General features: G+C 44.1%; 1 protein-coding gene across 3 annotated transcripts in view; it reads right to left on the reverse strand.

Moving 5' to 3' along the window:
• Nucleotides 1–27,102, reverse strand: part of EML1 (EMAP like 1) — a 180,781-nt gene that overhangs the window by 40,599 nt on the left and 113,080 nt on the right. For all 3 annotated transcript variants that reach the window (XM_034993199.1, XM_034993198.1, XM_034993200.1), the window contains exons 3-4: nt 21,870–22,005; nt 8,540–8,674 (exon numbers count right to left, since the gene is read on the reverse strand). In XM_034993199.1, the coding sequence (XP_034849090.1) occupies nt 8,540–8,674; nt 21,870–22,005 (271 nt within the window). The remainder of the gene's footprint in view (nt 1–8,539; nt 8,675–21,869; nt 22,006–27,102) is intronic.

Raw genomic sequence — 27,102 nt, forward strand, 5'->3', positions numbered from 1 at the left:
CCTCCTGCAGGGGTGCCGGCTCCTGCCATGCCCGTGCCTCACAGAGGATGTCCTTCTGCACTCCTGACCTGCTCCTGATCTGTCACCGGCTCACTGCAAGTCCGCAGAAAGGCAGGAGTGTGTGTGTGTGTGTGTGTGTGTGTGTGTGTGTGTGTGTGGAGATCCCCCTGTGCCGGGGGCTCCCAAGACTTCCAAACGACCATGCCAGTCCACACTCAGCTTAACTATTTTGTGAGCTTTCGGCTGCTTTCTTCCGATGTGCATCCAGGAAGGCTCCTCACCTCCTGCTGCTCTGCCCGAGATGAACACAGCCGTGGGCCTGTCTCTCCCAAGACAGGCTTGTCACTTTGTGGATTTTAGCTCAGCATTATTACTCTGTGACCTCAGCTGCAGGGTGGGTTTAAAATAGCCATGCTTTTCAGATCGCCGGTTTGTGCTCCCTGTCGGAGTGGGAGCGACACTCCTGTGATCGTCTGAGTTGAAGCAGGAATCTTACCTCTGACTTTCTCACATATCGTTAGATTCACAGGCAGGGTGAGGACACGCGGGGTTAAAGCTGAAACGCAAGACTGCAGAGCAAGCCTACTGGTTATGGGAACATAATGACAGGGAATCAGAAGACACGAAAGCCCATTTTTCCATCATGACTTTGATCACAGAAGTAGGGAGACATAAAGCCATGAACACAGGAATAAGAAACCAGAAACTTTCCTGGAGACTGAAAAGAGCAATTACGAACTACGTTCTTCTCAGAATGAGAGATCTGTAGGGCAGTTTGAATTCCAAATGCAAGAAGGCCTGTGGACTTTTGAGGCTGAGCTTGTAACATTAGAGGAAAAATCAAATGTCTCTATTAAAACACTAGAAATGAGGGCGCCTGGGTGGCTCAGTCGGTTAAGTGTCTGCCTCTGGCTCAGGTCATGATCTCAGGGTCCTGGGATCGAGCCCCACATCGGGCTCCCTGCTCAGCGGGGAGCCTGCTTCTTCCTCTTCCTCTGCTCCCCCCTCCCAGCTCGTGCTCTCTCTCTCTAATAAATGTTTATTAAAAAATGAAACAAATAGGGGCGCCTGGGTGGCTCAGTCGGTTGAGCGACTGCCTTCGGCTCAGGTCATGATCCCGGAGTCCCGGGATCGAGTTCCGCATCGGGCTCCCTGCTCGGCGGGGAGTCTGCCTCTCCCTCTGACCCTCCCCCCTCTCATGTGCTCTCTGTCTCTCTCATTCTCTCTGTCTCAAATAAATAAATAAAATCTTTAAAATAAATAAATAAAACACTAGAAACGGCAGTGTAAGGGTTGACAAGCGAAGGTCACAGAGAGAGGCACCCAGACTGCTCATAGTTCTTAAATTTTGCTCTGAACTAGGCAACACGTTTTGGGTCTATTATATTTAGAAAGGATACTAGTGCTGTGTTTCATTATTTTAGAAAGCTACATTTTTATAGAAAAATATACTCTATTTACTTGTGAACCCGTTATTCCTATCTGTGCACCAGCACCCTTCCTAAAGAGCACCAGAGTGCCAGGGAAGAGGGCGTCCCACTCCTGTGTGCAAGTCTTGTAAGTACAAACCCATGAAGCGACAGTGAATCTTCCCAACTCGTAACAGAGGGGCAAACCCCAGACAGTGCAGTGAGGACAGTGATCCAAGATTAAAGACACTGTGGTCTCCAGTCAAAGTCCATTCATGGGAGTGGCACGCTGAACACCTGTCCTTTCCAAAACTCGCCATCGACACACTGAGAATGGACCCTTGGAACCCGACGCTGTTGCCTGGGCTGCAAGTTCGCTTGCTGTGGGAGGAGACTGCCCATCCAGTGTTGTGTGATTGGTCTCTGATGACCTGTTCCTTAGTGTGAGCTAAGTGGGGACATGTGAGTGTGGCTCCAGGGGGGAAGCTGATGCAGATGTCCCCCACCCTCCCCTGAAGCCCACGAGAGACGTAAGCCCCGCGGAGAGAAAGGATGCCCCTCTGCTGGGCGAACCCTCACTTCTTGCCGAAGCCGCACCAGGCAGTGGCCCTCCCACCAAAATGAACAGTGTTGCAGTTGGGTATGGCTTTTACTGCTCTGTTTTGGCAGGAAGATTCACTGAAAGAGTTTGGCTGTATGTTTCCCTGAGCGGTTGGCTCAGACTATCTCAGGGACTCTTAGAAGCTATAAGCAGTACCTGGGGACTCACGGAGGATGCGAGGCAGCCGAGAGCCTTCGCCAGACGAACGGCTGGAGAAAACCAAACAGCTGACCCAAGGAAAGGCTCCTGCTCTGAGCCATGAGCTCACACCCATGCAGCATCTACAACCACCCGAGTCCAAGTGGCACATTACCAACACTCCAATAATGTTCACTGTGGACTGGGCACAGGGCCAGCCTCCTAGTGATTGTCTGTCTTTTCATCTGCTAACACTCACCTTGCCCCATGGTAGGCTGGGTGTGTATAAGGAGGGGAGGCTGGTGGGGAACTTGCTTAGACTCCGATTCAACCCATATTCACCGTGCTCCTCCTCTGTGGTGGGATCTGCACTCAGCACTTCCGTATCTGTTACCTAATTTGCCCCACGTGCCGAAAGAGAGCTCAGGGGCCCAGGTCCTGCACACTGCAGGTCTGACACATGAGTGCTCTGTGTGACAGGGACCGCTGGGTGACCAGGACTAGAGCAGAGCCAACAGGCATCAAATGCTGTTTGAGGAGACATACTTGCTTCTGAAAATGATTACTAAGGCTCGATCAAGGAGGACACCATTCCACAGTCAAACGTGTTATTTCCCTGAAATTTATTCGCCTATAAAAATTGTCGTTCTTGGCACACATACCATGAGTCCTTTTGAAAAGGACCCCACTTGAAATAACATTTCCACTGGAAATCAAAATACTTCACCGTGTAAGTAATGATTCTCCATATAAATGCCCTTAAGCGGCTTTCTACTAGAAAGCGGGTCATTTAGGAACCATCTAAAAGACTTTAGATGTCACTGGAGACCTCACTGGGGACAAAGACTGCTTCACAGACATTTTCAACCAATACTTCCAGCTTGATGCGGCAGAATGAGCCCAGATTTTGAAGTCAGCTAGATGTGCATTCAGGTCGGGCAAGTTGCTTTACCTCCGTGAGTCTTTTCTTTCATCTACAAAGTGGGACTAAATCCACTGTCAGGTACAGGCCAGATCAGATAAAGTGTGTCACAGAGCGCCTAGGACATGGTGATTACTTAATGTCACTTCCCTCTTCCTCCGAATTTCACTGATAAGAACCTACACCTATTTGCAGGCGCTCTGCCTACCAGCCTCCTAACTATAACAGCATACAGAATATTAGCACTTATTACTTTGACACTTATTAAAAGATAAATGACTCCATGGCTTGGAGAGTGAAACCACCCTTTCTGTAAAGGGAAGATGCTTAACTTAAGCCACCTCATTTCCGGTGCAAAAGGTTTCAGAATCTGAAGTGTACTGTCAAACCTATTTACCAATAGGTGGTGCTGTTGACACAGTTCTTAAATGACTACGGTTTTTGGTTTTTGTTTTTTAAGTTAAATATATATTCTTTCTTTCATGCCACAAATATTTATTGAGCAGTTACTATGTGGCAGGCCCTGTATGAGGTGCTAGTGATACAAAGAATAATAAGGGACAGCTTCTGCCTTCCCAAAGCTACAGGGAGGGCAAGGGGCATGCGTGGGCATGGGGAGGGAGTTCCATATAAAGGGAATGAGCAGGTACAGAGCAATCAGAAAGGCAACTGACTCAGACCAAAGAGCCAGGGCAGGCTTCCCAGAGAAGGGGGCATCCCGAGCTGGGTCCTGAAGGATCTGCTGGAGTTCCTCCAAATGTACCCAACCATTGACCCCCACCAAATCTCCAGACATAGACACGTCACTCAGGTTAGAAGGCAAAAACCCTCCACTTGCTAAGTGCTAGAAGGTGTAATTCATTAAGCTATATATTTGTTTGTGTGGGGTTTTTTTTCCTTTTTTTTTTGTATCTGTGTTTTATAATACAATAAAGATTTTTCTTTTTTTTTTTTTGAAGATTTTATTTATTTATTTATTTGAGAGAGAGAGAGAGAGTGGGGGGGGAGGTCCAAAGGGAGAGGGACAGGGACAAGCAGACTCTGCACTCAGCGCCAGAGCCCGATGCAGGGCTTGATCTCGTGACCCATGAGATCATGACCTGAACCGAAATCAAGAGTAAGATGCTTAACTGACTGAGCCACCCAGGTGCCCCTATACAATAAAGGTTTTTCTAAATATACTATCTTCTTACTTAGATTCGCATTTCTTTAATTAAGACTGGGTTTGATCATTGGGGCACACATGTTACTTGTGTAATAAATCAATTATCTCAAAGAAAAAATTCTTGCTGGGGACAAGTGAGAGCTGGTGTTAGAGAGGCGTGAATATCAGGGCCCAAGAGAGGATGGGGAGCCAGCAGATGAGGGGCCTTGCACACAGGCTGAGGATTAAGATTCAGATTACACTCTCAGTGATGCTGAAATAAAAGAACAAATTTGAACCCTGAGGACCTCAAGGTGTCATTGAAAAGACTATTTCATCGAACACTAGAGCTTTAGGAAGGATGGAGCTCAGAGTCTCCAGCTCAGGCTTCTGGACCTTATAGTCTGGATAAAACGGTTGGTATGGGAGTTGAGGTGGTTCAACACAAAAGAGCCTCTAACGGGGACATTTTCACATCTTGAAGTTATTTTGAAGTGTTTTTTCACTTTTGTTGACTCTAAAGGTGGGGAGTTTAAATGTGTTGTTGTTGTTTTTTTTTAAGTAAGTGTTCCTACAAGGTTTCCAGCTGAAACATTTCTTGTTCTAACAAAATGAGCCCATTACAACTTTTTGATGGAAACAAAGTGTCTAGTTTACAAAGCTGATACATGTCACTCCAGTCAGAATTACAAAGGGGGGACCAGTTTTCTAATTGAAACACTTAATCATTCTAGCAACATCTAACATTAAACTGCATTCTAAGTAGTAGCTGTTTTTCTGTGTGATAAAGAACACTTTTTTTAATTAAAAAAAAATCCCTATTGGGTTAGTACAGCGGCTACATTAGATAACACAGGTCGTTCATCAGAATGTTACTGTTGATTTCCTAATTAAATTTAATAAGTACTTCATTATGACACAAATCACTATATAACTGTTAATATTTATCATCAATAATACATAGAGTAAATATTACATGGCCATACATTGCTTTTGTTTTTACAGAAGTTTTGTCAGTGTAAAGATTAAGTGCTGTTGTTACAAGCAGAGTATTTTAAGGTGTTAAGCACTCTAAGACAAAAATCTACAATGTCACAAAAACGACCATCAAATCCAGTAGCCATTTCCAGAGAAAATGAGATGTAGGTGCAGGAACATTGAAACTCATAAAAGAATATGGTTTCTATGAAAGCAAAACATACCATTATTTCTAAGTAAATTAGTCTATCTTGGAAAATGTGAATGTTGAGGACCTCAAAAGCACTCTTATTTTATGTTCGACATGAAGATTTGGACAATGTATATGGAGTCGTTTATATTTGCTGTAATTATTATTGAGAACTATATGTGCTGACGTGGGATTGTTTTTCTGGAGTGAGAGGAGGCTTTTTCCAATCTTCGTAAGAGTTCCACATGTACCGAAGACAGCTCTGCATATGGTGTGTGGTAACGTGAGCTCTGGGGCCAAGAGTCTGCTTCTCCCAAGGTACAGCCCCAGGGTGGGTGCACAATGTGCCTCCTGCACAAAGCGGGACCCATCCAGAATCACCCCTGTGCTCTCGCCCCCCCTTGCATCCTGGCCAGCTCGCTTGCAGCCCCGCTCACTCTGGTGTGATGCGGACAACCGTGCGGACGTGTCACCCTTCCTTTCCCTGCCGAGTGCTTCTAGATCTTGCCAGAACTCAGGTTGCACTCCTGGGACTGTGTCACGCACGTGAACATCAGTGAATGTGTGTCAGACCAGAAACAAGACTAATCGCTTCCACCACCATGTAACTCCCTTATCTTACAAGTGAGGGAAAGAAAGCTCCCGGTTTGGGAAAGCCTCGTCACTTATTGTCCTGTGCTCTGCTCAGGTCTCATTCTCTCACACCTGCCACCACCGTGATGCCCAGGACCAGGTGCCAAGCCTTGGGCTGGGGGTTCTCCTCCCAGTCAGTTCGATGATAAGATTTGAGGCGATTGGGTATGCGACCCCTCATGCACCGAGGCAAAAGCTGAGGCTCGGAGAATTTCCTGGTTTACAAACCCAGACCTTTCTTTTACTCCAGAGCCTGCGCACATTCCATTTGGTCTTGCTGCCCCCAGTAACCGAACAAGACAAGCTCTGAAAATGTAGGACAGCATCCTGGAATGACAGACATGGAATGACAGACATCGGATGATAAGGAAGAGATCACACCATCTTAGATTACTAAAGACCATGGTGTTTCAAGAGGGTTGTTTCAGGCCACCTCCCTACACCTTTCTCTGCGTGCTTTAAGTCCGGGCCACTGGGCATTGGTCTTGGGACTCCAGCTTTGCTTTGGAGCCAGATCAACAGAGCTCAGGAGGGGGGCTGCTCATGGGTGAAGGGAGAGGAAGAAGGAAGGAAAGAGTCAGGGAGAGGCTGAATCACCAGCTTGACCTTCACTGCTATTGCTTCTTGGGGCTGCTTCTTCCTGTCTCAGTTACTGGGCTATTATTCCCAGGGCCCCTGAAGGTATCTGCCAGTACCAGCAATTACCTACAAGAAGGCAAGAACTTTCGGGGTGCCTGGGTGGCTCAGTCATTAAGCGTCTGCCTTCGGCTCGGGTCATGATCCCAGGGTCCTGGGATCGAGCCCCGCATCGGGCTCCCTCCTCTGCGGGAAGCTTGCTCCTCCCTCTCCCACTCCCGCTGCTTGTGTTCCTGCTCTCGCTATCTCTATCTCTGTCAAATAAATAAATAAAATCTTAAAAAAAAAAAAAAGGCAAGAACTTTCTTTCTCAGGTGTATGCAACTCAACCTGTTCAATGGTACACAGACCTCAACTTTTCCTGGGTCCGAACAAAACAAAGGATTCATTTTTAAATGGACATGTTTAGTTGCTTGAGTTATTTTTAGAAAATGAGTAGATTTTCCCCATCCTTCATTTCCAAATCAAAATTTCCTACCGTGGCATTAAACACAAAACCAAACCAAACAAAATCTTTTGCAAATATCTTTTATGGAAATCTTTACCCAGTGCATTTATCAACGCCATAGCATTTGAAAGATAAAACAGATCTGGAGTTTGCACAATGCAGATTCTTTTTCGGAAATTCTTAATAAAAATCAGATGTGCACAGAAGGAGCCAAGTTTTTAAGAACTGCCAAGATTTAGACATTTCAGGCCAACTTCCAAGCTTACCCTAAATTCAGAGAAGCCCGAAGGCCCCGCAGCATGACCCATTTACACTCTACTGCCAATGTAAGCCACGTGGCCTTATTTCTAAGGTATTATCGTCCAATTAGCATAATCTTCTGATAAGAAGTACTAACAGTCTAAATTAGAAGACAGAAGACCGTGTCAGTGGTCTCTGAGGCTGTTATTCGACGGTGGGTGGCCCTAACCTGCTATAGCGGGGGAAGTGCCTGCATCTTTTCTACAAACGGTATCTTTTAGGAATAAAAGTGAAAAAGAATTTAAGCGTCCTTACAGGACTGAATCAGAGTGGATTTACAAACCTGGAATTTTTACAGCCTGTGGGTTGGAGCCGATTGCTTTATGACTAAGTCTCCTTACATAAACATTTGGGGGGAAAAAAGCCATGTTTAGCCTGTGAAGCTGCAATTCCTTCCTCAGCCTTGCTCAATAGAGAGAGAGTAAAATTAAAGCACAATGTTTAAAAAGAGAGAATAAAGTACAGCATCAGGTATCTGCCCAGAGAAACCAGTCTCCTATGCCCCACACATTCGTAAATGGGAAACAGGCCATTAAAACACCAATGATTAGCTTTCCCTAATAAAAGGTTACTATTACTTGTGTAGGTATTTATCATAATCCATTAGAAGTTAACATCAAAGGGAAAATTCAAAATTAGAAGCGTATTTCATGAAACCAGAAAGAAATGGTCCTATTTCTGGTGTCAGCTCAGTATTAAAAATGGTTTCCGACAAGTGATAAAACTTCAACTTTTCACCCAGTCAACCTTGAAAAGTACTGTTGACAAAGTTAAAGAACCCACTGAAATTTATTTCAAAATGGCAGCAGAACGTACTAGAAGTATAAAGTGCTCCATACGGAAATTCAGAATGGCTTTCCCCATTCCATGGATTTGGTGCTAAGCAAATTCTCAGGAACTATTTCTGTCTGCATCGGGGTGCTGGGATTTCAAGTTCTCACCTTTTACCTGGACAATGATTGGTGGGAACTAGGATGAGCGGCCGCCTCCAACGGCCATTGGATGAGTGCCCACAACACTCCCAGGAGAAGGTCTATCCGCTGGAGAGAGCTCAGAGCTGTGTGCGTATCATGGGATCTCTGGGGAAAAGAGGTAACAAAACATCCGGACAGCAGGACCAGCAGAGAAGATGCCCCTTACCTCTCACTGTTCTTCTTGCCACTGGAAGAACTACTTGTGGATCCCGTGCGGTTTCGGTTTCCTTTGGAATCCCCATAGCTTTCCCTTCGGCCACCAGGAGATACTCGCTCGGAGGAGCTGGTCCTCTTGATGGTACTGCAGCGAGAGGTAAAGGTTGATGAAACTCTTAATAGGGTGATTTTATTTTATTGCCGAGTATAAAAATATATTACATAGAACATCCTACTTCCACGTGGATATTTAAGAGCTTGGCTCGTAACTACAGAATGTCTGTCTCTACGTGTGTGTGAGTATGTCTGTACGTATTCCTAATTGCAGAATGTCACTTGGGATCAATGCCTCTGCTCGCTGCCTTTGGAACTGGGGCAACTGGTACACAGTTCAATGTCATGGCAGAAATGAAAGGGAAGATCCCAACAGCCCTCTCCGAGAGCACTCCAGCGGCTTCGCGGGAAGTCGCCTGCCCCGGAGGAGGCTTCGGTCTAAACCAGGGGTGCTCAACCAGGGGTGACACCCCCAGAGGACATTTGGCAATGTCTAGAGACACTTTTGATGGTCACAGCTAGGGGGAGAGGGCTGCTAATGGCATCCAGTAGGTAGAGAGGCCAGGGATGCTGCGAAACATCCTGCAACTCCCAGGACAACCCCACAACAAAGAGCAATCCAGCCCCCGAAGTCAACAGCGCAGATACGGAGGAGCGCTGGTCTACAGGCACACGTGGGACAAATGCAAATAGGATGTCCCTGGTAATGACGGAAACACTCCACCCCATGTGTGATGCCTTAGTTTGGAGGTAGCGCCCATGAAAGTGTAAGCAGGGGGAGCTAGCCTGGTGGGGGGTCTGGGGGCGATGTCTGGGGAGACTTCCTGAAGACTGTGAACTTCTGGGAGAGATGAAATGAATGGCTTGAATGTGTTGTCATTACTCGGTCAGGAAGAGATGTTCTAGGGAAAAGGAAGGCCCGCGCGGCATGCGGGGTGTCTCAGCCAGGACCCGGGCTGCAGGTGGAACGGGCCGCTCTTGGAACACCTATGGGCATCCCAGGCATCCCTGTGACGTTCGTTTCCTCACCACTAGGCCACACATTCCTTGGGACCCTATCTAATGGATCATTCTTACATACTTCGGGAGCCCGGTAAAGAAGCTTGATACTTATTCAGTGAAAAAGACTGAAATAAGTGAGTCGATGAACGGGACTATCATGCTGTGAGCCTGTCACAGGAAGAGACACGAGGTGCTCTAACGTAGCACCTGCTCTGAAGAAAGGAGGAGAGGACTGGCTGGCAGTGACAGTCCCAGGCTGGGGCTCTGGGTGGAAGGCCTGTCCGGGGTGGGCATGCGAGCCAGGCCGCAGAGAAGGCCAGAGAGGCGGGGAGGAGGAAGCCAGGAGAGAGGGGCTGAAGGAGGGAGGAAGTGGGGTGCAGGCGGCGCTGGGGCTACAGGTGGAGATGGGGACAAGACAGAAGTGCCAGGTGGCTGCCGAGAGCACGGGCCCAGGGAGGCTGGCAGGCCAGACCACATTTCAGCCGGGGGACGCGCGAGACAAGGGACTTGAGACCAAGGCTACACTCCCGGGGGGAAGGTCCGAGCCCCCCCTTTCTCCTAATGACACAGCACAGCTGCGCACTGGGGCTTTTCAGTAGCCCCCCACCCACTCTTCCTCCTCTGTCCTCGCCCCCTTCCTTCAGGCCGGCTTCAGTCCCTTTCCCTTTGGAACCTCCCATCACTCAGCAAAGAATCTCTTAGCATGTTTTTAAAACCTGCATGGTGTATCAGCTTTTGGAAAACCATCTCGCTCTCTGGGTGAGCAAATATAAATAACGTGACCATAATCGTGATGACATGAATATGCTTTCTGCACAGGCTTTTTGGCTAACTGAGGAAGCTTTGGATTTACAGCACCAGAATCTTACAACTGGGATCTGAACAGGCATGCCTTAAGGTCAAAACGTGCGTTTTTAGAACACTCAATTTGGGGACAAGGAAATTACAGATCTTAGGAGAGCACTGCATTTCTGAAATTTGGGACTGAGGTCTAAATTTACAGAAACCTTTCTGCTTAAACTTCAATTTCTTCCAGAGACGAGAAACACCGAGCTGATTTAATTTCACGGGATCTTTCTCTGCCAAGCATTTAGCACAGGGCTCGGAGGCATGCCGCCTGGCCCCTGGTGGCTCCCTGGGAGAGTAGCAGCAACCACCGGCCCAGAGCGTCACCCGCGTGGTGTCCCTAGGGGAGTTCATGGCAAGTTCATGGCAACTTAAAGACTGGTATAAAACACTCTTACAGATCTGGAAAAGTCATGACCATTCATCAATTACAGCAAACATTAACCGATTTTCTTTTTTTTTTTTTTAAGGTTTTATTTATTTATCTGAGAGAGAGAATGGGAGACAGAGAGCATGAGAGGGGGAGGGTCAGAGGGAGAAGCAGACTCCCTGCCGAGCAGGGAGCCCGATGCAGGACTCGATCCCGGGACTCCAGGATCATGACCTGAGCCGAAGGCAGTCGCTTAACCGACTGAGCCACCCAGGCGCCCCTAACCGATTTTCTAATAAGACTGAGCTTGGCGGCTAGAAGAGCTACCAGGGTCCACCGGTGATGGAAACATGGAACTAGCAGGTGGCAGTGATGGGCCACATATGCTAAGAACTTCACAACTGGTGTAAATGATTTAATCTAGTCCCCTGCAAAGGCAGCGTGATCCCCCTGATAGAGACGAGGACACACATTCAGGGATGCAGCAGTTCGTCTGGGATTACTCTGCTCCTCATTCTCTCTGCTGGGGTTCCTACTCAGGACTGTGTACGGCTCATAAGAACACCCACATGCACGGGGTTGAGGGCCTGCTGAACATCTCAAAGGCCAACAAACGTCAATAATTAACATGGTTACAGGATTTGAGGTTGGACCAACAGGAGACACTGAAGATCACTATGCTGCAGTGTTCACGGGACCTCACACTCCCGAGCTGTGAAATAAGTCTAAGGACCCCTCACCTGTGAGTCCATCTACTCGGTTTGCATGCCTTCAGGAGACTCACAGACCTGTTTGATCTACGCGTGAGAGTCACGGAGACAAAGCGGAAGAAACCGAGAGCAACAACAAAAGCGTGGGAAAAACATTTTGGTAAGTTTCAATAAATAACAGAACACACACCACACATCAAAATGGAAAACACTTCCGTCTGCATATACAGACTTGGATATAATTCATCACAGCTATTCCCAGATATTTGTCATCTGCCCATTTGCATTAAAATGTGAAGCTTTAAAAAAAAATCCACTATTGTTGTATACATAGAAAAAACAAGATATTTCCTTTTGAGAGCCAAGAGCTCTTATGAATTAAAGAGGATTTACCAGGACTCCAAGTGAAGGACAGCAAATAAAGCTGGAAGAACAGATATTCACAGCAGCAAGGGCAGCCAGAAGGAATATACTCACTGTGAGAAGCCTCCTTCAATAACCAGCAGGGAATATCAAAGAAGTTATGTTCCCTCTGGACAGCAAGGGGAAAATACTGCTCTTCATTTTGAAAGTGGTAGACGAACTGACTTGTGAGAGACTGTATAGTAATGGAGTACATTTTTTAGTGCTTAAAGCAAGTAAAATATTTTTGGTGTAGAAATGCATGGACACCATCATTTCTTCTTTTCCCTTCTGGTCTCTACTCCCAAACCAAAAAACCTTCTAGGTTCTGAAAATACAGTGGTTCTTTACATTTCATTCCATACCCATTCGATGGCTTTTGCCAACTTAAACTAAATTTTAGACTTCATAGAAGTTTATGCAAGGGTGACTGGTGGCAAGCCTTCTTCTTATGGTTAGAGAGTAACTCTAAGCATAACAAGCGACAATTATGTCTTTCTCTCATTATGTGATTTGGAATCAAGGATTGGTTCCAAAATTGTGCAAGATCCCAAACATTTACAATAATAAAAAAAAAAAACCAGAAACCGGACAGGTAGCTCTTGTGTGTACCACCAGGGATCTTCTGATGATGTCGTCTATTATGACAGCCGGGGTGATGATGCTTGATTAGAACAATTATCCACTCTACAAATACTTATGAGGCAGTGACTGTACACTAGGTGCTGGGCTGAGCACTGGTGAGTCAACATGGGACCAGGACCAATCTGGCATTTGTCCTGCAAGTTACAATTCCTTTTTTTTTTTTTTAAGATTATATTTATTTGAGAGAGAGGGAGAGGGAGGGAGAGCACAAAAGGAGAGTGAGGGGGAGAAGCAGACTCCTCGCTGAGCAGGAAGGCTTGATGTGGAGCTCAACACAGGGCTCGATCCCAGGACCCTGAGATCATGACCTGAGCTGAAGGCAGATGCTTAACCGACTGAGCCACCCGGGCGCCCCTGCAAGTTACAATTCTTACAGATCACTCACTTCAGTAATTATAAAATGCTCTTATCTCCCTCTCTTCCTCTGTATCTTTGTGGCAGAAAACAAGTCATTGTCTAGGAAGGCTGGTTATCTTAGAGAATCTGACGGATCTTCAGAAGAAGTTTCTCTTCTACCATGCGAAGCCAACTCCCTGAGCCCAGAGGGGTGACTGCATCACTTCTGATAAAGGGATAGGTGCCAACTCAACTTCCTCCGTTCCATGGCAGAATGATTCTATCTCTATTTTGCTACAGAAACAGACTCAAAACGTTTCAATGGATGTGAGTGATAAGGAAATATATCAGAAGTATAATAATAAAAAAACCCCAGAAAATCAGATTTCACTTTTCTACTTTTGAAATTGTGTGCATGTCCAGCACTGACTGGTGCATTTACAAATGGGTCTTTCTAACAAGTGTAACCATTTTTCCAAAGGACTGTCAGCTGTTTATTTGGAAGCAATAGATGTTTACCACCCTATTTTGCACTTGGAACAGAGCATTTTTAAAATAATGCTCTGTTTTGTACCAGTTTTGTTCTTTTGATCTCTCTTCTCACAGCTCTGCCCTATTGTAAAACTCTACTTAGGAGCAGAAAGAATGAGTGATTGTCTCTGTTTTGAGCCAGTGGAAATGTTATTCTATTGTCAGCTTCAGCATCCCCACTGAGCAAGGTATGACCTACAATGTCTTCCCCGGATTTTCTGCCTTTTTTCCTTTGACTAATGGAAACAAAGCTTTTCCCAAGGATTCCAAATCAAGCCCCCAATCGAAGTCTTAATTGGCAACACAAAGCACAACTGCTGGGTGCTGGACAATTTCCAAAGGAGATTTTGTTCTTAAGCACTAGGCTGAAAAAACCCCAGAGGAAAGAAAACAAACATATACCCATCCACACTCTGCAGATGCCCCGACTTGGTTAATTTGGAACTCTGATTATAGAAAAATTCCTGCATGATTGTAAACATATTTGAAACGTCCTGGAAGCTATTTTATTCCTAATATTCAGGATGCCTGGCGTGCTTCTTGCTCTTTTCAGAATTTTCTCCTAATGAGAGATCTATAGGAACTTGACCACAGAGGAATAACTAGATGCTACTGTTTGGGCTTCCAACGCCCGAGTGGATGTGAACTCACATCCATAGACGCCCATGAAAGCCAGAGAAACAAAATTAATGAATCACTATGTTCTACCCTGAAATCCAAGAGTCTTGGACACTCAGAAAACCACGTATTTCTGGCTGGCTGCTCGACAACAATTTATCAGATGAACCAAACTGATTATTCTATAAACTAAAAAGAAGCATCTACAGAGGCCTTAGAATATTTCTGGAAGGAAGGTTATTGTTTAAATGTTAACACGTATACATGCACACAATATGATGGCTACAAATAACCAACCATCCTCCTTCCCTCCCTCCCTTCTTTCCTTCCTTTCCTCCTAAGATAATCTTGCTGAGAGCAGTCACTAAGCACAAGCTCTCGTCTATAGGGCTGACACAGGGAGCAGAGGACCCAGGCCTCTGCTCACAGCACATGGCCGGTTCCGTCCTTGGAGTCCAGCCCCTGCAGCCCCTAAGTAGCTGCCAGTCCTATCTCTCAGACTTGCTGCCAGAAGTCTCTGATGCCTCTCCTGTCGGCACCCAGGGGGGCATCTCGGAACATCGCTGCTCCTGACAGCAGCATGCAGAAAGCAGGGGCATACAAGAGGGATCGTTTCCAAACAGGAATTATATCAAGCACTTTTTATGAGCCGATGTAAGTGCTGACCTGGACGTCTTGCGGGAAGCAGCCTAGCACAGCGGTAGGAGCGTGAGCTCTGGATGCACGTGAACCTGGGTCTGAGCCCCTTCCCAGCTCTGTGCCTGTGGGACCTGGGAAAGTTACCTCGTTTCTCTGAGCTTCAGTCTTCTCATAAAATAGAAATACCAATATCTACCTTGCAAGTCATTTTGAGGATTAGTGATACCAATATTAAAAACCTGGTACTTTGCAGGCTTTTATTACTATTGAAGAATGATTTCTGCCATGATCACTGACTTACAGGGGGCCCAAAGTACCCATGGATGCCTGCGCTTTTTCACACCCTGGGGAAAGTGTCCATCTGATTCCATAGCCCAGCCTCACTGGTGTTGTCAGTTTCAGAAACCTCATTCCCCAGCTTTACCTTACCCTAAATACATGTTTCAAACACTAGAACTGAAACTATAGTTTGCCAGGAACTCTAGCAATCATGCCAATTAACCCTGTGAGGTCTAAGAAAGCCATAAATAGTCTATAAAGTGAAGGGCATTATCACACTACATCAAAGTTACTTTGGACCAACCATAGAAAATTCTACAAAATCAAAGAACAAGAATGCTGGACATAAGCTCTCATGAAAGGAACTGAAAGCCAGAAATTACATTTGCATTTCAATTTTTACTTTCATTTTTTTTGCTCTGAAAATTTTTTAAATTTTATTTAAATTCCAAATATATAAGAGGTATAAATGATAAAATTCCATTTTATCCAAGAATAAAGGGAAAGAATCTCATTTTTCCATTAATAATTTATTACTTTATTTATTCTTTAAAAAAGATTTATTTATTTATTTATTTGAGTAATCTCCACACCCAGTGTAGGGCTCAAACTTATGACCTCAAGATCAAGAGTTGCACGCTCTACCGACTGAGCCAGCCAGGCACCACAATAATTTGCTACTTTAAAAAGTCACTCTTGAGGGGCGCCTGGGTGGCTCAGTTGGTTAAGCATCTAACTCTTCATTTCGGCTTGGGTCATGATCTCGGGGTTGTGAGATGGAGCCCCACGTTGGGTTCCGCACTGGGCATGGAGCCTGCTTAAGATTCTTGCCCTCCCCCTCCAAGTGCACTTGTGTGCGCTCTCTCTCTCAAAAAAATAAAATAAAATAAAATAAGATAAATAAAATAAAATGTTACTCTTGAAATGAGAGGACTCACTCTTGAACAATCAATGGGTCAAAGAAGAAATCACAAGGGAATTTAGAAAATATCTACAAACAAATGAAAATAAAAACAAAACACTAAAACTTGTGGGATGCAGAGAACACAATACTAGGAGGGAAGTTTATAGCAGTAAAGATGTGCATTGAGAAGAAGAAAGATCTCAAAACAACAACCTAGCTTTCTACCCCAAGGAACTGGAAAAAGAAGAACTGAAACAAAAGTTAGTAAAAGTAAGGACCTAATAAAGATTAGAGCAAAAATAAAACAGAGAATAGAAAAATAGAAAAAAATAAATGAAACTATAAATTTCTTTCAAAAAGATCAACAAAACTGACAAATCCTCAGCTAGACTAAGAAAAAAAGAGACCCAAATAACTAAAATTAGAAATGAAAGAGGGAATATTACAACTGATGTCACAGAAGTAAAAAGAATTCTATGACTACTATGAGCAATTATATGCTAACAAAATGGATAACGTAGAGGAAATGGATCAATTCCCAGAATCATACAACCTACCAAGACTGAATCATGAAGAAATAAAAACTCTAACAGACCAATAACTAGAAGGAAATTGAAACAGTAATAATAAAAAAAAAAATCTCCCAACAGAGAAAAGCCCAGGGCCAGATGGCATCACTGAAGAATCCTACCAAACATTTAAAGATGAATTAATACCAATTCTCCTCAAAGTCATTCAAAGAATTGAAGGGGGCACAGGGGAGGGGGGGTAATTCTTCCAATCTCATTCTATGATACCAAAACCAGGCAAAGACACAGCAAGAAAAACTGTAGACCAATATCCCTGATGAAGCTTGAAGCAAAAATCCTCAACAAAATACTATCAAACTGAATTCAACAGTACATTAAAAGGATTACAGGAGTCCCCCTTATCCACAGGGGATATGTTCTAAGACCCCCAGTGGATGCTTGAAACTGTGGATAGTACCAAACCCTATTTATACAGTTTTTCCTATAAGTACATATCTATGATAAAGTTTAATTTATAAATTAGGCATAGTAAGAGATTAACAACAATAATTAATAATAAACTAAAAACAATTAGAACAATATACTGTAATAAAAGTTATGTGACTATGGTCTCTATCAAAATATCTCATTATATTCTACTCACCCTTCTTCTTGTGATCATGTGACAGGATAAAATGCCTACGTGATAGGATGAAGTGAGATAAATGAGGTAGGTACTGTGACATAACGTTAGGCTACTATTGACCTTCTGGTGGTATGTCAGAAGGAGGGTCTTGTGCTTCTGGACTGAGGTTGACCATGGGCAACTGAAACTGCAGAAAGTGAGACCATGGGTAAGAGGGGACCATTATACCATAGCCCAATGGGATCTAGACCTGCAATGCAAGGATGGTTCAACATATGAAAATCAATGTAATACACCACATTAACATAATGAAGGACGAATACCACATCCCTATCTTAACGGATCAGAAAAAGCACTTGACAAAACTCAACATTCTTTTTTTTTTTTTTTAAGATTTTATTTCTTTATTTGAGAGAGAGAATGAGACAGAGAGAGAGAGCATGAGAGGGGGGAGGATCAGAGGGAGAAGCAGACTCCCTGCCGAGCAGGGAGTCCAATGTGGGACTTGATCTCGGGACTCCAGGATCATGACCTGAGCCGAAGGCAGTCGCTTAACCAACTGAGCCACCCAGGTGCCCCCAAAACTCAACCATCTTTCATGTTAAAAGCTCTCAACAAATTAGAAATAGAAGGAAATTACCTTAACATAATAAAAGCCATATATGAAAAGCTCACAGCTAACATCATATGCAACAGTGAAAGACTAAAAGCTTTTCCTCTCAGATCAGGAACAAGGCAAGGAGATCCACTTGCACCACTCCTGTTCAACACAGTACTAGAAATCCTAGCCAGCACAATTAGATAAGAAAAAGAAATGAAAGGTATTGACATTAGAAAGAGAGAAATAAAGTTATCTCTGTTTGCAGATGACATGATCTTACATGTAGAAAGCCCTAAAGATTCCACGCACACAAACATTTTAAAACTAATCAACAATTTCAGCAAAGTTGCAGGATACAAAAATCAGTTGCATTCCTATACACTAACAATGACGAACACAAAAAAGGAAATTAAGGAAAAATCCCATTTGCTGTAGAATCAAAATTTGAGGATAAAATACTCAGGAATAAATTTAACCGAGGAAGTGAAAGACCTGTACACAAAAACTATAAAACACTGCTAAAATAAATCAAAAAAGACATTATAAGTGGAAACCCAACCCATTTTCATGGATTGGAAGACCTAATATTGTTAAAATGTCTATAGTACCTACAATGATCTATAGATTCAATGCATCCCCTATCAACATGGTATTTTTTGCAGAAATAGAAAAAAAAAATCCTAAAATTTAAAAGGAATGTCAAGGGAACCCCAAATAGCCAAACAACCTTGAAAAAGAAGAACAAAGTTGGAGGCCTCAAAGTATCTCATTTTAAAATATGCTACAAAGTAACAGTAATCAAGTTGGTAGGGTATCTTCATTAGCACAAAGAGAGAAAAATAGATCAATGGAATAGAATAGAGAGCCCAGAAATAAACCCTTGAATATGTGGCCAAATGATTTTCAACAAGGGAGCCAAGAGCAGATAATGGGAAAAGGACAGTCTTTTCAACAAATGGCAAAGGGAAAACTGAATATTTACATGCAAAAGAATGAAGTTGGACCCTTAGACAATAAACACAATTAACTCAAAAGGGATTAAAGACCTAAATGTATGACCTAAAACCATCAAACTCCTGGAAGAAAACACAAAGGGAAAGCTTTGGGATGTTGTATTTGTCAATGATTTCTTGGATGTGACACCAGAAGCAAAAATAGACACTTGGGACTACATCACACTTAAAAACTTCTGTGTATCAAGGAAACAATCAATAGAGTAAAAAGACAACCTATGTAATGGGAGGAAATATTTGCAAATAATATACCTAATAAGGGATCCATATCCAGAATATGTAAGGTAATTCTACAGTTCAGGAACAATAACAGAAAAATGAATAATTTGATTTAAAAATGGGCAAAAGGCTTCAACAGACATTTCTCCAAAGAAGATATACAAATGGCCAACAAGCATATAACAAAATGCTCAATATCCAGGTACATGGCTGGCTCAGTCAGTAGAGTATGTGACTCTTGATCTTAGGGGTCGTGAGTTCAAGCCCCATATTGGATGTAGAGATTACTTTTAAAAAAGATGCTCATTATCACTTATCATATGATAAATGCCAAGCAAAACCACAATGAGATATCACCTCATATCCATTAGGATTGCCATTAGCAAAAGAATAGAAAATAACAGGTTTTTGGCAAGGATGAGAAGAAATTAGGACATTTGTGCATTGTTGGTGGGTATGTAAAATGGTGTAGCCATTATGGAAAATAATATGGTGGTTCCTCAAAACATTAAAAATAGAATTACCTTATGGCTCAGCAATATCACTTCTGGGTATCTATCCAAAAGAATTAAAAGCAAGATTTTGAAGAGCTATTTGCACAGCCACATTCATTATAGCATTATTTATAACAGCCAAGAGGTGGAAACAAGCCAAATGTTCATCAACAGTTGAATGGATAAAGAAAATGTGGGGTGTACAGGTGTGGGTGTGGGTGTGTGTATTATGCAGCCTTAATAAAGAAGGAAATCCTGTGATATGCTACAATATGGATGAACCTCAAGGATATGATGCTAAATGAAATAACTCAGCCACAAAGGGACAAATAAATACTGTATGATTCCACTCATATGAAGTATCTAAAGTAGTCAAACTCATAGAAACAGAATGTAGAAAGCTGCTGGGGATAGGAATTACTGTTTAATGGGTATAGAGATTCAGTTTTGCAAGATGAAAAAATTCTTCAAACTGATGGTCAGCAGAAGGGAGGTGGGTGGGGGGGGATGGGGAAGCAGGGGATGGGAATGAAGGAGGGCATTTGTTGGGATGAGCACTGGGTGTTGTATGGAATTGCTGAATCACTATATTGTACACCCAAAACTAATACAACACTGTGTGTTAACTGTGTTGGAATTAAAATTTAAATAAATAAATAATTTTAAAAGGAAACAGGAAGAAAAGATGAAAAGTTTCTTGTCCAACAAGAATTGTTGGACAACAATACAATGTCCAACAGTACTTAACACTACCAAACCATACACTTAAAAATGGTTGAGATGATAAATTTAATGTTATGTGTTTTATCTTATTTTTTTAAAGATTTTATTTGTTTATTTATTTGAGAGAAAGAGAGAGAGACAGAGAAACAGCATGAGAGGGGAGAGGGTCAGAGGGAGAAGCAGGCTCCCCGCGGAGCCGGGAGCCCAATGTGGGACTCGATCCCAGGACTCCGGGATCATGACCTGAGCCGAAGGCAGTCGCTTAACCAACTGAGCCACCCAGGCGCCCATGTTATGTGTTTTATAACAGATAGCAATCTGAATCCTCAAATAAAGTCAGCCTTGGCAATCTTCGACATCTAGATGAAAAAAAAAGATAGTCCAGATCAACTGCTGCCATTTAGAATGCAGAAGGTCACTTTACTTTGATTAGAAATAAATGATTCAGGTAAGTATTAAACAGATACGACATAACGTTAAGAATGTCATTTTTTAAGTTTTTTTTTTTTTTTTAAAGATTTTATTTATTTGACAGAGAGAGACACAGAGAGAGAGGGAACACAAGCAGGGGGAGTGGGAGAGGGAGAGGCAGGACTCCTGCGGAGCAGGGAGCCCGATGCGGGGCTCGATTCCATGACCCTGGAATCACGACCTGAGCCGAAGGCAGACGCTTAATGACTGAGCCACCCAGGCGCCCCATTTTTTAAGTTTTAAAAAGCCCTGCAAAATCAATTTTCTTAAAATTCGCAAACAATAAGTACATGAAACTATCTGATAAAAACACAATGAAAATTTGCTTGTTGAGGGAGAGTAGAAACACTACATATTTGAAAGAGAAGATAGGATCGCTACGTTTTCCTCCGAGTCACAGCCCAGCATCTGATCCAACACCTGAGAGCCCACTAGGTGGCCCCAGCATGACGCAGAGCATACTCACGCTCCCTGACCTGGCACCTGCTGGGCAGTCAGTATTGTAATGAGCCCTAAGAGCTTCTACGGTGGGCTTGTAACAAGCCGGGGGGGTATCACCGCACAAGAATTTCTTTAAGGTTTTCTAAACTATATTACCATCATGTATTTAATTTTCTAGAGCCTAAAAGCTAAGACAAGTGGCCTGACATATAATATATGAAATTTTAATATGACAATCATGAAATTATAGAAATATTAGGAGCAAACTATGCTCCGACAGACAACATCAATATCTAGAACTTCACTGTTAGGCACAATTTAAAGGTATGAGCTTATCCAAATTTTATAGATAAAAAGTTAATGTTGGTATGGCAATCTGAATTTTGCTCTATGCCAAGTATGAAGCTGGGAAGAGCATATTCTTTTTTTTTTTTTTAAGATTTTATTTATTAATTTGAGAGAGAGAGCACAAGCAGGGGGAGAAGCTGAGCAGGGAGCCCGATGCGGGGCTCAATCCCGGGACCCTGCAATCATGACCTGAGCCAAAGGCGCTTAACTGACTGGACCTCCCAGGCACCCCTTCATTTTTTTTTTTTTTTAGAGCATATTCATTTTAACACAGGTTACACTCCCTTTTGTGTTTTCAAGAGACCCTCAAGCAAAAATACAAAATAGCACACCGTGGTGTTAGCCAATGAGATTTCAAAGACAGTAAGAAAAAGTCTAAAAAAGCAGAATAATACATGTATATAGGTCCTGATACGGCAACACACCAAATATTGTACTTTTATGAGTTTTAATTAAGAGGTGTCACATAAAAAGGCGATATTTATTTTAAACCTGAGATGGAACTCTTTTCGAGGTGGGTTAAGGCACTCTGTACCTACCTTCTGGTTGTGGCGGGCACAGCTGTTTCTTTCCTGGCCCCCGAGGGGGATGGCAGAGAGCCACTAGGTTTCTTTGGTAACACAGTGCCGTTGTTAACAGTGGTCCTTAAAGGCAGGGTCTGCACCAGTGGTCTTGCTGTGAGATAAGCAGAAAACGCAATCAGAGCTTTCCCCTCCGTCCAGGTGACTTTTTACAGAACTTAAGACGGGTAGGACAGCAAAGGACATCCATTTTAAAATGCTGGCGAAACTGACAAAGATGTCAAGAGAATTCAGGGGAGATTTTCAACTAAGGATGCTGGAACAATGGGCCTAGACAAAATCTCTCCCCTTATGCAGAAACGAACTCAAAATGGACCGAAGACCCGAGCGTAAAATGCAAAACTATAAAACTTCTAGATGAAAACGCAGAAGAAAACTCTGTGTGACCTTGGGTTTGGTGACTTTTTAGATACAACAACAAAAGCACAATCCATGAAAGAAAAAAATGATTGTCTGGACTTCATTAAAATTATAAAAATGTTTGCTCCGTGAAAGACAATGTTACGAGGATGAAAAGACGAGCCACAAACTGGGAGAAGATATTTGCAAATCATGTATCTGATAAAGGACTTGTATACAGAATATAAAAAAGAATGCTTAAGACTCCGCAGTCAGAACACAAGCAGCCCAATTAAAAAAATGGGCAAAAGATCTGAACAGACACTTCACCAAAGAAGATCTACAGATGGCAAATAAGCATATGAAAAGATGCTCAACATCTTTTGTCATTAGGGAAATGCAAATTAAAACAATAATGAGATATCTCTATACACCTATTAGGGTGGCTAAAATCCAAAAAACAAACAAAATTGCAATTGCTGGCCAGGACCAGAGCAACAGGGACCCTCATTCATTGCTGGTGAGAATGCAAAATGGTACAGCCACTTTGGAAGACGGCTTGGCGGTTGCTAAATGTAGTCTTACAGTATGATCCAGTCATTGTGTGACATTAGGTATTTACTCAACTGATTGGGAAACTTATGTCTATATAAAACCTACATTTACTATTTATAGCAGTTTTATTCATAATTGTCAAAAACTGGAAGCAACCAAGTTGTCCTTCAATTGGTTAGTGGATAAACAAACTGCGGTCCATCCAGACAATGGAATATGATTCAGCAAAAAAAAAAAAAAGCAAGGAAGCCATCCACGCAAGGACAGGGACGAGTCTTAAATCCAGGCTGCGCAGTGAAAGCAGCCAGGCTGAAAGGCTACATTCTCTATGATTCCATTTAAGGCAAAACTACAGAGACACAAACCAGATCAGTGGTTGCCAGAGGTTGGCCAGCGGTGGGGGGGCTGAACAGGTAAGGCGCAAGAGCATGTTAAGGTGGTAAAATGATTCTGTATGATGCCGATCATGCTATGTGACACCATGCATCTGTCAAAACCTCCAGGCTCTCTTTTTTTATTATTTTATTTTATTTAATTAATTTTTTTTTAAAGATTTTATTTACTTGACAGAGAGAGACACAGTGAGAGAGGGAACACAAGCAGGGGGAGTGGGAGAGGGAGAAGCAGACTCTCTGCTGAGCAGGGAGCCCCATGCGGGGCTTGATCTCAGGACCCTGGGATCATGACCTGAGCTGAAGGCAGACGCTTAACGACTGAGCCACCCAGGCGCCCTCTCTTTTTTTAAAAAAGATTTTATTTATTTATTTGAGAGAAAGAGAATGAGAGAGAGAGCATATGAGATGGGGGGGGGTCAGAGGGAGAAGCAGACTCCCTGCCGATCAGGGAGCCCCTTGCGGGACTCGATCCCGGGACTCCAGGATCATGACCTGAGCCAAAGGCAGTTGCTTAACCAACTGAGCCACCCAGGCGCCCTAAAACCTCCAGACTCTTAAGGCACAAAGAACGAACTTTAATGTATGCAGATAAAAATCAGTTAGGAGATGGGGAACCCATGACGGATACAAGAATCAAATATATACTTCAAGTATGGGCTCTAACCTCATGGAAGGGGGAGGACAGGAAGGTGCCGTGAAAATGGGGAGAGACTGAGGAGCACATCTAAGCACTATGCTCGGGTCAGTAACATTGTTTCCCACAGGGCATGGTCAACACCTCTGAAACCATGAGCCCTAGCAGTGAACAATTAAGGAACCGCAAGGAGGATGGTGGGAATCAGGCTTCTCACTGTTGCAGAGGGAGGCTACAGACAAGCAAGGGGGATAGCGTTGAATGAGCCAGGGGGTAGGTCTCCATATGAAGCCATGTTTAGCCTGATATAGCTACAGATACAAATTATACCTATGTATGTAAACATGGATTAGCATAAACACACTTTTTTTTTTTTTAAGATTTATTTATTTATTTGAGAGAGAGTGAGCATGCGAGTTGGGGGAGGGACCGAGGGAGAGAATCTTCAAGCAGATTCTCCACAAGCGTGGACCCTGATATGGGGCTCAATCCCACAACCCACAAGATCATGACCTGAGCTGAAACCAAGAGTTGGACACTTAACTGACCAAGTCACCCAGGTGCCCCAATATAAACACATTCCTTAGCTCTGCCTGCTGAGACTACTGAGAGCAAGGACACCCAGCATCCAAACCCTGGTTTCTAACACGATTCCTCAACAACAAAGAATCAGGACTCCTTGGGGAAATGCCCAAATCTGGGGCTGGGGCAGGGCACATACAACATGAGCCTGGAGCATCCTGTATTGCCAGAGAGTAAGGAAGTGCTCAAAAGCAATAATAAAACCCCAAACCCTATACTGATGGAGTGAGGTCACAGGGACCCGGGAGTCAACTGAAAGAGCTCCCCCAGTAGCCAGAGCTGGGACAATTTCAGCAACAAAATATAGACAGTAGCATTGGATTATAGCCCGAAGTATGAAACAAATATCCAGGAGTCCAGACTGATAGAATCGTTGAGTAAATGATTAAATGGGCAAGAAAAGATCATTTCTCCCGTGCAGAATTTCAGATCATTTACATAGATGCTTCATCCTCAAGCAGGTGGAACATGGTCCTCTGCTCCATAAGTGTGGGCAGCATAGTGACTGCCTTCTGCATGGCACAGGGCGGAGGCAGGGTGGGGAGTCACTTCGCTGTGGACAAACCTGGCGAACTCCATCCCGGCCAGCGTCACAGTGACAAGTCACGTCGAGAGTATGTACTCTGGGCAGGATGTGACAGCAATGTTCTTTACCTCTACGGTCTTCCTCCCTAAAACCCAAGACCTACCGGACAAACCCAAGTCGAAAGACAATGAACTATCTGACCAGGGCTCCTCAAAACTGTCAAGGCCATCAGAAACAAGGAAAATCTGAGAAACTGTCAGTCTAGAAGAGCCTCAGGAGATATGATGGCCAAATATAATCCCAGATGGGATCCTGGAACAACATAAAAAGGATGTTAGGGATAAACTAAGGAAATCCAGATAAAGTGTGCCTCTAATTAATAAAAAATGTATCACTAGGGCACCTGGGTGGCGCAGTCAGTTAAGCGTGTGACTCTTGATTTCGGCTCAGGTCATGATCTCGTGGGTGAGACTGAGCCCTGCATTGGGCTTTGCGCTCAGTGTGGAGTCCGCTTGAGATTCTTTCTCCCTCTCCCTCTGCCCCTCCCCACCATGCGTGCACTCTCTTTCAAATAAATAAATCTTTTTTAAAAAGAGGTAAAATAAAAAATAAAAAAAGTATCATCATTGTGGCATACTAATGTAAAATGTTAATCGCTGGTGAAGCTGGGTGCGGGGTAGATGGCAACTGTCTGTACTGCCCTTGCAACTTTCCTTTCTTTTTTTTTTTTTAAAGATTTTATTTATTTACCTGACAGAGAGAGACACAGCGAGAGAGGGAACACAAGCAGGGGGAGGGGGAGAGGGAGAAGCAGGCTTCCCGCGGAGCAGGGAGCCCGATGCGGGACTCAATCCAGGACCCTGGAACCATGACCTGAGCCGAAGGCAGACGCCCAATGACCGAGCCACCCAGGTGCCCCGGTCCTTGCAACTTTTCTATAAATCTAACACTACTCTGAAATTAAAAAATTGATTTGAAATGCTAGCAGAATTTATTTCGTGCATCACAGAATTAAACCCGCCTTGACTGAGGTTCTTAAAAACAATGACAAAACTGCATAGAATGTTTTTAACACACCGAAAATTTTCGGCCCCTAAGGCAGGGGGCCAGGCTTCCTTTTTTTTTCAAACGTGACAGAAAATGGCAAAAGGCAGAGGCAATGCCCCAGCCAGAGCACCAACCCCTCCCTCCGCCACCCTCCACGCACTCTCTTGCCTCACCTCCTGAGCACCTGCCCACCCGAGGGCCCAGTGTGCTGGGAGCCAGCATTCCTCAGCGAGGCACCGTGGCTCCCGAACCGGGACTCCCCATCTTCTCTCGTGTACGTCTGCCACGCCTCCCGGACGGGACCCTTCTCCGCCAGGAGGACATGCATCGTCACCATCATTTTCACTACTCTACCTTCTCTCTCTGCTTCGTCCACCATTTCTGTTCCCATTCTGGTTTTGTTTTGTTTTTTAAATACATGGACCTTCAATGTTCCCATCCACCCAGAACCTGGGGACATGACCTTTTTTGGAAATAGGGTCTTTGTCGATGTAATTAGTTAAGATGAGGTCATACAGTATGAGGGTGGGCCCTGAACCCAGTGATGGTGTCCTTGTGAGGAGCAGAGAAGAGACACAGAGGCCCCAGGAGAGAAGGCCAGGCGACGGCGGATGCAGAGCTGGGAGCAAAGCATCTAGAAGCCAGGGAATGCCAAGGATGGCCGGCAGCCACAGAAGCTGGGAGAGAGGCCTGGAACAGTCTCGCTTAGAGCCTCCAGCAGGAACCGACCCTGCCCACACCTTGACTTCAGTCCATTGTACTGGTCTCGGACTGCCGGCCTCCAGCAGCGTGAGAGAATAAGTCTGCTGTCTCAGGCCCCCCAGCCCCCAGTTGGTGGTCATCGGTCACAGCAGCCCTAGGAGGTGAGAATGACTCATGTCAGCCTGGCTGTCCCTTCCATTCCTGCTACTCCTGCCTGTCCAGCCGGTCTCTGAAGCATGACTCCTAGACCCGAGGGTGGGTCTCCTGGGCGTTTGGTCAGACCTGTCCAGGCTCGTCTCCCCGTGGCCCTCACCTTGACGTCCCTCACCACCATCTCCGACGGTGCCCGGGTGCTGCCGCACAGTGTTACACATACTCGTTGTTGGGCAGAGTGGGACAACTGGAAGGGTG

The sequence above is a fragment of the Mirounga leonina genome, unplaced genomic scaffold, assembly GCF_011800145.1.
Source record: "Mirounga leonina isolate KUSES-001 unplaced genomic scaffold, KU_Mleo_1.0 Mir_82, whole genome shotgun sequence".
NCBI classification, from domain to species: domain Eukaryota; kingdom Metazoa; phylum Chordata; class Mammalia; order Carnivora; family Phocidae; genus Mirounga; species Mirounga leonina.